The sequence below is a fragment of the Prionailurus bengalensis genome, chromosome A1 (assembly GCF_016509475.1).
Source record: "Prionailurus bengalensis isolate Pbe53 chromosome A1, Fcat_Pben_1.1_paternal_pri, whole genome shotgun sequence".
In the NCBI taxonomy this organism is placed as follows: domain Eukaryota; kingdom Metazoa; phylum Chordata; class Mammalia; order Carnivora; family Felidae; genus Prionailurus; species Prionailurus bengalensis.
In genome coordinates this window covers 87,483,193-87,496,101 of record NC_057343.1, presented here as the reverse complement: position 1 = coordinate 87,496,101, position 12,909 = coordinate 87,483,193, and the positions used below count along the sequence as shown (strand labels likewise).

Below are 12,909 nucleotides of genomic sequence, written 5' to 3'. Positions count from 1 at the left end.
TATAGCTGAAGTGAGCATGGGTTGGGGTGGTCCCGGCCCTCTCTGTGCAGAGGGTGCTATGGGAGTACAGCTATAGATGAAGTGGTTGCAAGCTGCGGTGTCCCGAGGTGCTCAGTGCAGGGTGTGTCCTGGTGGGATTATTGGGGCTGAGGATGGATGGGCTCCTCAGTGTCCTAGGTCACTCCATATAAAGGGTGCCCTCCTGGGGTGGCTGGGGCTGAAGCAGGGTGTGGGCAGATGGTCTAGGGTGCTTAGAGCAGGGAGTGGCCTGGTGGGGAGGCTGGAACTAAGGCAAGTACGAACTGAGGGCTCATAGATCACTCCACCTATGGGTTGCCTTGTTGGGCCAGTGAGATCTGAAGCACTCTGCTTCAGGAAATGCCCTAGCAAACTGTCTGGAGCCAAAATGGTGTGGGCCTGGAGTGTTCCAGGGTGCTTTGCCCCAGGGCCACATCATCGCCTTGGCTGAAGCTGTAGTGAGTGCTGACCAGAGGCAACCCAGTGTGCGCAGTGCTAGGGACACCTTGGTAGGATGGGTAGTGTTGGTGTGGGCTACGGGTAGGAGCTTACTGGGCAGCGGGCCAGCTGTGGCATCCAAACTTGCTTTATCCAGGCTCTGAGGTTGGAGGGGGAAGGTAAACCATATTATTCACCAAACCTTCAACACAGAGGGTATCCCAGTAGTTCCTCCACTGTTTGGAGGAATTCTAGGGCTGGCTCTTTTATAGTCTAGTTGTTCTTGTACAACTGTTCTTTTACAGTTTTTTCTGTGTGCCCCATGGTGTCTGGGGTTCATCCTGGGTGAGGTGCCCAGGGCTTGTTGAGGCAGCCGGCTGGATCTGGTGCCTGGAACCCAGTATCCATCTGCACTATTAAGGTGGATGAGGAATGGAAACTGTGGTGCTTTCAGGCCCTCTGACCAACAGAAGAGTTCCAGCAGCAACTTCACCACTTAGTAAAGTTCTAGGGCTGATTTATTTTTATTCTAGTTGCACTTTAAAGTACAGCTTTTTTTTTTTAATGTGCCTCAGAGCATCTGGGACTAGTATGGGCCAGGGGCATGGACCTTGCTGAGGTGACAGATGAGTCATAACACCTAGAACCCTGTATTTTCTCCAGTATCAAGGTGAATGAGGAAAACAAACCATGATGCTCATTAGCCCTTCAATATGGAGAGTTCCAGCAGCTCCTTTGCTATTTGGTGGAGTTCTAAGGCTAGATCTTTTATATACTAGTTGCTGTTTTAAACTGTGGCACTTTTTTATGTACCCCAGAGAAGATGAATTGGCTCATAGTCCCTCAGTACCATCCTTCCCTATAAAATTTGCAGCATCAGGGGCACCTGGGTGGCTCAGGCAGTTAAACGTATGACCTCAGGGCATGACCTCATGGTTTGTGAGTTCGAGCCCCGAATTGGGCTCTGTGCTGACAGCCCAGAGCCTGTAACCTGCTTCAGATCCTGTGTCTCCCTCTCTCTGCCCCTCCCTTGCTCACACTCTCACTCTCTCTCAAAAATAAAGAAACATTAAAAAAAAAGATTTAAAGTTTGCAGCATCAGGAGTGAGGGTTCCTTGTATTATTGTGTCTTGATCTTTCTTGTTATTCTCTGTGTGGTCTCTCTTTCTTTTGTTGTACAGAAGCTGTTCAGTTAGTCCTCAATTTTTCTTCAAGAGGAATTGCTTTCCATGTAGGTGTAGGTTTGGTGTGTGTAGGAATTCAATTCAGTGTCTTCCAACATAACCTTCTTGGAAGGGACACAATTATCTGGTTTTTAGGTTTAAATAAACTGGCATTAGCCTTATATATAATAATGTTGATAAAAATAAATACTAAAATAATAATGATGATAATAATTGATAATAAAAATTTTATAAAATGATTAATTATTTTGAGAGAGAGAAAGAGCACAAGCAGGGAAGGAGCAGAGAGAGAAAGAAACTCCCAAGTAGGCTCTGTGCTGTCAGAGCAGAGCCCAATCCTAGGCTCAAATTACAAATCGTGAGGTCATGACCAGAGCTGAAACCAAGAGTCAGATGCTTAACTGACTGAACTACCCAGGCGTCCTGATAATAACACCTTTTAAAACACAAGCACTTACCCCACAACAGTTATCTGGTCACAATGCAACAAAATTTAAAACGAAAAAGAAAATAATTCTAAACAAGTTCTAAACTTGGGAAAGAAAAAACACATGCCAATCCTTGGCTCTGAGAGAGTTTGTGACTACATAGATAAAATAATCTGCAGTCAGTGAGTACTTCCAGGAGTCTGAGCATGAAAAGTTTTAGAAAACAGGGACTTTCAAGGTGGTATGTCTTTGAACAAGTGGAAAATGTCTGTGAAGATCTTGTCAGAAAGTGACATGGAGCCCAGCCTCATGTATACATATGTATGTGCATGCACATGTGCATTCCTAGAATTGCTCATATGTTTTTCTTCTAAATTGATGCTTTTTTCACAGACAGGGAATCATGTGTGACACTCTCATCATCTTCCAACTTGGTTTTTTCCCCAAAGTTATATACTCATGTTGTTTGGGATTATTTATGCTTGTTAGTCTGAGTGTTGTGATTAAGCTTGCATAATAGTTCATACCGAACTTAAATACTTTTGTAAGCCTATTTCAATGATGTTACCTACACCAGACATTCCAGTAAGACATTTTACATTTCTCATTTTATTTAGAGGGATGGGGTTATTATAGCAGTTAAAACTGTGTCTGTAGAAGATGCATTTTGAACAGAGGTTTGGAAAATGTTAGAGATTCCAAATGTAGGTAATGCCTCATACCATTTAGTCCTCTTATTTGGATTCTGAAAACTGCACGTAATTCCTTGCTAAGTAGCAAGATTTGACTGACAGAAATATCTGCCTTATAGCCATCCTTTTCCCTAAGTGATTCCTGACTAACTATACACTAGTGAACACAAGTCTTAATTGCTTCCTTAGGGTTCTTTGCCCCAGTGACCTTGGCCAAGTAAACATACTCCATATTCCTCTTTGTTACTTCCTTATACTCTCATTTTAGAGACAAAGGAGAGTATAATCCTTTCAGGAGTAGATTTATTTTGTCTTTTCTGATGTCTGCCTTTTCTCCTCAGGTAAAAAAATGTCAGTATTAATCGCTCTTTTTCTCTTCATGTGTATGTGTCCATAGATCTTAGATAAGAAGCTCTATGGAAAGTAAAGCAACTGTTCATTGATTTTTTTTAATAACAAATACATAATTGAATAAAGTTTTCTGTTATTAATTTGATTTAAGGGAAGTTAATAAGATTGTTTTTCAGTATTTTACCAGACAGATATATGTTTCTTTGGTGTGAATCGACTGAATGAATTATTTGCACATAGATCCAAAACTGCCAATCTATTCACTCTGTCATGGAGGAAGTGCTAACTTGAAAACAATATTTGGATTTGACATTAATAAAGAATTCTGTCCTTTTCCATTACATGAATGTTATTATATAGATAAAGTATCATAGAACACTCTATAATTTGATTGAATTTTTCAGAAAGTATAAACCAAAGTTTAAAAAATATTAAGAAAGTAAAATAGGGATGGTGTATACAAACATAATCCATTAAAAAAATTTTTTTTCAACGTGTATTTATTTTTGGGATAGAGAGAGACAGAGCCTGAACGGGGGAGGGGCAGAGAGAGAGGGAGACACAGAATCGGAAACAGGCTCCAAGCTCTGAGCCATCAGCCCAGAGCCTGACGCGGGGCTCGAACTACGGATTGCGAGATCGTGACCTGGCTGAAGTCGGACGCTTAACCGACTGTGCCACCTAGGCACCCCTACAAACATAATCCATTTTAAAGTGGCCAAATGTATTTTTATTTTCCTGCCATTTCTATTTTAAGACCCTTTTTAAAGAATTTCTTTGACAATAGGAACTGGCATATGGAAACTTCTGATAAAGCTCCAAGTAAACTGCAACATATCTGAGGTCCTTAGCTAGATTCAGAATGAAAATCTCTGTTTTCAATTTTCAAACTAGGGGAAATATGTGCATATTTGAAGGCAAAGTAAAGAAATGGAGAAGACAAGTTTCCAGATAGTGTAGATACATAAAATGAGCAAATGAAAAAAAAAATTCTAAGGAAGGCATGAAGAAGATATTAATATAAGCATAAGAGAGAGTTAAGAGTTTAAATTTTCAGTGATCATTTATGGTTCAGAGAGGGATGTGCTCTCTTTGCGTCTTTTAGGTTGGAACCTAGGAAAGATGATGAGAGTATATATAGATTTCTATTCTGTCTAAATGTAATGAAAAGTAATGGTTATTCCTAATGTCAGCTCCTTTGATGGATTTTTCCTGTTGGGCTTCTCTGAGCAACCTCTGTTAAAGATGACCCTTTTTGTTATCATCTTGTTTTTCTACTTGTTGACTCTGCTTGGCAATATTGCCATCATTATATTGGCTCATCTGGATCCCCGGCTCCACACCCCAATGTATTTTTTCTTCACTCACTTGTCTTTAATGGACCTCTCCTACACTACCAGCACAGTTCCCCAGCTGCTGTTTAACCTGCAGGGTCCAGAAAAGACAATAACCTATGGAGGCTGTGTTGGTCAGCTGTATGTGTCCTTGGCAATGGGTTCCACAGAATGCATTCTCCTTGCAGTCATGGCTGTTGACCGCTATGTGGCAGTATGCTGGCCTTTGCACTACACCGTTCTCATGCATCCATGCATCAGTTGGCAAATGGTGGCCATAACCTGGCTAACCGGCTTGGTTAGCTCACTGGTGCAGACTGTGCTCATCACACAGGTTCCTCTTTGTGGAAGGAATGTTACAGACCATATCTTCTGTGAAGTACCAGTTCTCCTCAAACTTGCTTGTGTGGATACCACATTTAATCAGATGGAACTCTTCCTGGTTAGCGCATTTTTACTGCTGGTGCCTCTCTCATTCTTATTTCCTACATCTGCATTGCTCAGGCTATGTGGAAGATCCAGTCGCATGAAGGCCGCCAAAAGGCCCTTGGGACTTGCTCTTCACATCTGGTGGTGGTGTTTCTCTTGTATGGCACTGCTATGGCCACTTATCTGCAGCCCACTGCAGCCACCTCCCAGGACCAGGACAAGTTCATGGCCTTGCTCTATGGAATTGTCACTCCAACTCTAAATCCTTTCATCTACACATTACATAATAAAGACATGAAAAGGGGCACTGAGGAAGATGATAGGGAAAGATTAAAGAAAAAGGAATTTGAAGAGATGATGGAAACTGGAGAATTGCTTAATGGAAGCAAACCATGATATGCTTTTAATTCTGAAGAAATGGTAAAGTTTATTTTATTTCTGAGTAGCCAAACTCCTGTGTCAGTATGCATTTTATCATGTTATTATATTTTTATAGCTTACTTACAAGGATTAGGTAAATGAGAAGTTTAGCTACTGATCATCTGTCTTCACTCTACCAATGACTAGCTACATGACAATGGTTAACTCATGCAGTTTCTCTTACTGTCATGATTGTTTTCAGTGGGTATGAAAATTACCCATCCTATAGAGTTGAGGGGCTATTGTGAAAATGGAGTTAGATAAAGTAATGTTTTATAGCCTGAAAATGTGAAAAAAGAATTTCTGAATATAATTTGGGGATTACTCTTAGTTTCAGACTGTTTATTTAGAATGTACAAAATCCAAGTTCATAGGTATCTTATAGGGCATCTGGCCTCATTTATCTAGTATACAAATCCCTATCAAGTACTTTTGAGTAGTGGTCATTCAAAATTGTTTCAATATTCCCACAAAATGTGTTTTATCCCAAGGTAATACTCCACATTTTGAAATATATACTCATTATATTGTTGTTTAAATTAGATGAAGCTAGAAATTTGCCTTTCTACTAATTCAACCTTATTGATTTGGGATTTGGCCTATAGACCCAGAAAAAAAAATCCTTTGACAATATAATCTTCCCTTCACCTAAATATTTTCAACATGTGGAATAGACCACAAGTTTTCCTCAATTTACAGCGGTATTATACCATAATAAATCCACCATAAATTTAAAATATTTTAAGCAAAAAATATACTTTATACGTCTAATTTATCAGACATCATAGCTTAGCCTAACCTACCTTAAGCAAACTCAGAATACTTATAATAGCATACAGTTGGGAAAAATCATCTAGAACAAAGCCCATTTTATAATAAAGTATTAATTATCTCATGCAGTTTATTGAATAATACACTGAATGTGAAAAACAGAATGGTTGCATGGGTACAGAATGGTTGTAAGTGTATCAGTTATTTACCTTTGTGATCACATGGCTGACTGGGAGCTGCACCTTGGCTTGTTCTTGCTGCCCAGCATCATGAGAGTATTGCACCACATATTGCTATCCTAACAAAAGATCAAAACTTAAAAGTGTGATTTCTCCTGAATGCATATCATTTTTGCACCATTGTAATGTCAAACAATTGTAAATCAAATCATTGTAAGTCAAAGACTGCCTTTGTGTGGTGTACAGCTTCTTTGAATGAATGCATAATTATTTCAACTATTTCTTTGGTACCATGATGCCAGCTCTCTTCACAATAGTGGTACTTATTTTTTAAATAAAAAAATTTTAATTAAAGATTTTTAAAAATCTGCTTCAACAAATCAACTTTGTTGATCAAGTTGATTTATATGGATATAGTAAGGTGGGCTGAATTTGTATTTCACATTCCATAAATATATTTTGCTAAAAGCCAACCTGATTTAAAAATTGGGAGGTTACCTTCTAGTTAATTCCTGCAGGGATTCCTCTCACTCTTTGTAAAAAGGAAAATGGCTATAATATCACTGAAGGCAATAGGCTGCCACATCTACTAAGACATAAGTAGTGGGAATTATGAATTACATCCTTACTCCACAGGTGTAGTACTTTCAGGACTATTTATAGCTCAGAAGCCTACACATCTTACTGAAGTCCTTTTCTCACTTTTCCACCAAGTATTTTTTCTCACTATAGGAATCATTATATTATGTCTCTGTAAAATACAATAAAACAAGAAAAAATATGTTTCTGCTTGACTGCCTCGACCAGAAACAAAAGAGACATCTGTGAATCCTCTCCTTTCTCACTTTCTATATCAAATTAGTCATTATATCCATGGATATGTCTCCTTAATGCCCCTCAAATTAGTTTTCCATCATTTCTATTCTAACTTAAAAGAGAATGTCATTTGCTTACAATAGGCTGCATAAATACTTGTTGGATAATTGAATCAATCAAATAAATAATGATTAGGTTAGGTTCAGTAAATTGGTTAGGTAACAATCCCATATTAAGCATAAATATTTATATAACAGTGCTACATTAAGCAGATTCCTTATATACCAGCAATAACAAGTAAGGTGTAAAATTCAGTTAAATATTTCATAATTTTGAATTGGTCATTAACTGTGTTTTCTCCTAGCTTATATTGACCAGGGCCATTCAAAGAGTCTTTAGTAGAATCAGTAATGGCAGGCAGTCTTTTCTTTTCTTTTTTTTGTAGTCTTAAAAAGAATGTCTTCCAGTTTTTTTCACTAAATATATTATTAAAATTGGTTTTGGTATATAATTCTCAATAGATACAAGGATATCCATTTCATTTCTGATTTTCTGAGATTTAAAAAAAATCACAAATTCCTGGTGAATTGTACCAAATGTTTTTTTCTGCATTTAATTTAAAAATTATATGAAAAATTTTAATTAAGGCTATTATTCTAATGAATAGTATTATTATATTTACAGAAATTGACTTATCTTTGCAAAACTGGTATAAAGTCTTAATAATTTTAAAATGTTTACTTGGATTTCATAATTGTTTCATTTATGTATTTTCAGTCAATGTTAATAAGTGCTTATAATTCTTTTGAACTAGTGCTTTTCTAAAATTACAATTCTTTTTTTTCCCCATGGATAGAGCTAGAATGTGTTATGCTAAGCGAAATAAGTCAGTCAGAAAAAGACAATTACCATATGATTTCACTCATATGTGGAATTTAAGAAACAAAACAGATGAATATATGGGAAGGGGAGGATAGGAGAGAGGGAAACAAACAAGGGACTCTTAATGATAGAGAACAAACTGAGGGTTTATGGAGGGAAGAGGTGAGAGATGAGCTAGATGGGTGATGGGTACTAAGGAGGGCACTTGTAATGAACCCTGAGTGTTGTATATAAGTAATAAATCACTGAATTCTACTCCTGAAATCAATATTGCACTGTTAACAACTAAAGTTTAAATAAAAAAAATAAGATTAAAGTCCATGTTTATCAAACAAAACAAAATAGAAATACAATTCTGATGATCAATGAAGAATACCATAGAACAGTACTTCTGAACTGAACAGAACTTCTGAAGATAATTAAAAAGTAGAAAATAGCAAGAGAGATAGAGAGAGATAGTGAATGCAATGGGGGTTTACAGGCAATGCAAAACTGACAGTACTGGGAGGGACTTATTCCCAGAGGAAGTTGCATTTAATATGAAATCTATAGGGGCACCTTGCTGGCTCAGTCGGTTAAGCATCTGACTTCAGCTCAGGTCATGATCACGCAGTCCATGAGTTCAAGCCCTGCATCAGGCTCTGTGCTGACAGCTCAGATCCTGGAGCCTGCTTCAGATTATGTGTATCCCTCTTTCTATCTGCCCCTCCCCCACTCATTCTCTGTCTCTCTCACTCTCCAAAATGAATAAATGTTAAAAAACTAAAAATATATAAAGCCTATATAGGAGAGTGGAATGAGTTTTGGTGCAAGGAACAGGAAACCTGTGCAATAATTGTTTAAATATAGTTGGGCTATGTTTTTTAGGCAAAAAGTAGTCTGGCAGCTTGGTGGTTCAATGATACCATTAGAAACCATTTAAGTATGGAGTGAGGAGGGACTTTACATGTAAGAGAAATCATCCTAGATGGTTTAGATAAAGTGAGTCTAATGAAGACGCTTAACCGACTGAGCCAGCCAGGTGCCCCTATAGATTTCATATACCTACCATTTTGAATGGGAATCTAGAAATACAGAAGGGATAGTGAAGCATCCAGAAGTTAGCCTCATGGGGGAGCATGTTCCTCACTGCCTCAAAGACAAATGGAAGGAGAAAGTGTCATCCATGTACAGGAAGACTGACAGTTGTAGATGGAGATGCTTTTCACATGCTGTAAGGAAGTAGCTACTCTCAGAGATGTAATTAAACAGGGACAAAGTAGGGAGAAATTATCCTGATGGCTTTCATTCCAATTTTTTTCCATGTCTTTCTGGTGTCTTGAATTGCCTAGACTCAGGAACTCCAATTAGAATTCAGCAAGCAAATAATCTGAGCTATAGTCCATAAGGATCAGCTTTCCCTGGCAGAGAGCAGAGATCAGAGAAGGGTAGGTAATTGATATGAGGCCAAATGGAAAAAAATTTCCACAGTGGCTGCACGATTTGACATTCCCACCAACAATGCATGAAGATTCCTTTTTCTCCACATTCTCATAAATACTTGTTATTTCCTGTCTTTTTTATTCTACCAATTCTGACAGTTGTAAAGTGATATCTAACGGTGGTTTCATTTGCATTTCCCAGAGAGGAAGTGATGGTGAACATCGTTTCATGTGTCTGTATGTCTTTGGAGAAATATTTCTTCATATTTCTGTTCATTTTTAAATTTGATTATTTGCTTTTTTGGGTGTTGAGTTGTATAAGCTCTTTATATGTTTTGGATACTCACCCTTTCCTATATGTCATATGCAGATGCAGATATCTTCTCCCAATCCATATCTTGCCTTTTAATTTTGTTATTTTCTTCACTCTGCAGAAGCTTATTATTTTGATGAAGTACTAATAGTTCATTTTTGCTTTTGTTTCCCTTGCCTCAGGAGACATATCTAGAGAGAAGTCACTATCAACAGTATCAAAGAAGTTACTTCCTCTATTCTCTTCAAGGTTTTCATGGTTTCAGGTCTCACATTTAGGTCTTTCATACACTTTGAATTTAAAAAAATTTTAATGTTTATTTATTTATTTTTGAGAGAGAAGGAGAGCACAAGTGGGGGAGGGGCAGAGAGAGAGAGGATAATACAGAATGTGAAACAGGCTTTAGAGCCTGATGCGGGGCTTGAACCCACGAGCCGTGAGATCATGACCTGAGCTGAAGTCAGATGCTCAACTGACTGAGCCATCTAGGTGCCCCTCATCCATTTTGAATTTATTTTTGTGTATGGTGAAAGAAAGTGGTCCAGTTGCCTTCTTTTGCATGTTGCTGTCTAGTTTTCCCAGCACCATTTGTTAAAGAGAGTATCTTTTTCCCATTGGATATTAAATTGCCCATATAATTGTGGGTCTATTTCTGGGTTTTCTATTCTGTTCTATTGATCTATGTGTCTATTTTTGTGCCAGTACCATACCGTTTGGATTATACAGCTATAGAATATACCTTCAAGTCTGGAATTGTCATGTCACCAGCTTTTCTATTGGTTATTGAGGGTCTTTTGTGGCTCCATGCAAATTTGAGAATTGTTTATTCTAGTTCTGTGAAAAATTCTGGTGGTATTTTGATAGGGATTGCATTAAATGTGTAGACTGTTTTGGGTATTATAGACATTTTATGAATATTTGTTCTTCCAATCTGTAAGCATAGAAATCTTTCCATTTCTTTATGTCATCTTCAGTTTCTTTCTTCAGCATTTCATACTTTTCCGAGTACAGGTGTTTCACCTCTTTGGTTATGTTTATTCTTAGGTATCTTGTTATTTTGCATGTCATTCTAAATGGGATTGTTTTCTTAATTTCTCTTTCTGCTGCTTCATTATTGATGTATAGGAATGCAATAGATTTCTGTACATTGATTTTGAATCCTGCAACTGTACTGAATTTGTTTATCTGTTCTAGTAGTTTTATTTTTGGTGGAGTCTTTCAGGTTTTCTATATAGAGTATGTCATATGAAAATAGTGAAAGTTCTACTTCTTTACCAGTTTAGATGGCATTTATTTATTTATTTATTTATTTATTTGATTACTGCAGTTAAGACTTCCACTACTATGTTAAATAAAAGTAGTGTGAGTGGACATCCTTTTCTTGTTTTTTTTTTTTTGTTGCTGTTGTTGTTGTTGTTGTTGTTTTCTGTATCATTTATTTCTGCTCTAGTCTTTGTTATTTCCCTTTTTATGCTGGTTTGAGGTTTTGTTTGTTCTTTTTCTAGCTGCTATAGGTGCAAGGGTAGATTATTATTTTTTTTAAGTTTATTTATTTATTCTAAGAGAGAGAGGGGGAGAGGGAGGAGTAACAGAGAGAGAGAGAGAGAGAGAGAGAGAGAGAGTTAGGGAGAGAGAGAGAACACCAAATAGGCTCCACACTGTCAGCATGGAGTCTGATGCAGGGATCAAACTCACAAACTCATGAGATCATGACCTGAGCTGAAACCAAGAGTCAGATGCTTAACGAATTGAGCCACCCAGGCATTCCAAGGGTAGGTTATTTATTTGTGATTTTTCTTTCTTCTTGAGGTAGACCTGTAGTGCTATATGCTTCCCTCTTAGAACAGCTTTTGCTGCATTCCAATGGTTTGGGACCATTTTATTTTCATTTCTTTCCATGTACTTTTAATTTTTTTTCTTTAGATCGACTCATTAATTGTTCAGTAGCATGCTATTTAACCTTCATTTATTTGTTGTCCTTCCAGATTTTTTCTTGTGGTTATTTTCTAGCTTGATAGCATTGTGATCATAAAAGATGCATGGTATGACTTCAATCTTCTGGTATTAGTTGAAGCGGGGTTTTTTGGGGTAATATGTGATCTATTCTGGAGAATGTTCTGTGTACACTTGAAAAAAATGTGTATTCTGCTGCTTTGGGATGGAATTTTCTGAATATATCTGTTAAGTCCTCTAGTCCAGTTTGTCACTCAAACCCATTGTTTCCTTGTTAACTTTATGTGTAGATGATCTATCCATTGATGTAAGTGGGGTGTTAAAGTCCCTTACTGTTATTGCTTTATTACTGATTCATTCCTTTAAGTTTGTTATTAACTGTCTTGTGTATTTGGGTGCTTCTATGTTAGTTCTATGTTGTAGTATTTACAATAATCTTCTTGTTGGATTACCTTTTTTTTTTAATTTTATACTCCCCTTCTTTGTATCTTGTTACAGTCTTTGTTTTAAAGTCTAATTTTGTCCAATATAAGTATTGCTACTCTGACTTACTTTTTACATGTATTTTTATGATAAGTGTTTCCCCATTCCATCATTTCCAATCTGCATGTGTGTTTAGGTCTAAAATGAGTCTCTTGTGGGCAGCATGCAGATGGGTCTTGCTTTCTTTTTAAAATTCATTTTATCACCTTATGTCTTTTGTTTGGAGTGTTTAGTCCTTTTACATTCAAAGTAATTATTGACAGATATGTAATTATTGTCATTTTATTATTTGTTTTGTGTTTTTTTTCTGAAGATTTTCCAGATCCTTTCTTGTTTTTCTCTCTTTCATATTTTGCTGATTGTCTTTGGTGATATATTTTGATTTGTTTCTCTTTATTCTTTGCATATTATTTGGTGTTTTTCAATATATGGTTATCATTAGGTTTGCATATAAACTCTTCTGCCTATATCAGTCTACGTTAAATTGATGGTAATTTAAGTGGAACCCATTCTTTACTCTTCCTCTTCCCACATTTTATGTATTACTATATTTTATATCCTTGTATTTTTATTTTTATTTATTTTATATCATTTTATTTTGTCAGTTTTTCACTTATTTTTTACAGAAGTATTTAAAATTTTTTTTAACATTTGTTTGTTATTGAGAGACAGAGAGAGACAGAGCATGAGCAGAGGGGGGGCTGAGAGATGGGGAGACACAGAATCCAAAGCAGGCTCCAGGCTCTGAGCTGTCAGCACAGAGCCCAACGTGGGGCTCGAACTCACAAAACCTGAGA

The 12,909-nt window shown here is 37.0% G+C and overlaps 1 protein-coding gene across 1 annotated transcript; it reads left to right on the top strand.

Moving 5' to 3' along the window:
* The first annotated feature begins 4,284 nt into the window (after nucleotides 1-4,284).
* On the top strand, nucleotides 4,285-5,270 carry LOC122479137 (olfactory receptor 2G3-like). The gene is given in 2 exon segments (XM_043573190.1): nucleotides 4,285-4,924; nucleotides 4,927-5,270. Coding segments are annotated over 2 exon segments (984 nt in total).
* Nucleotides 5,271-12,909: the final 7,639 nt, after the last annotated feature.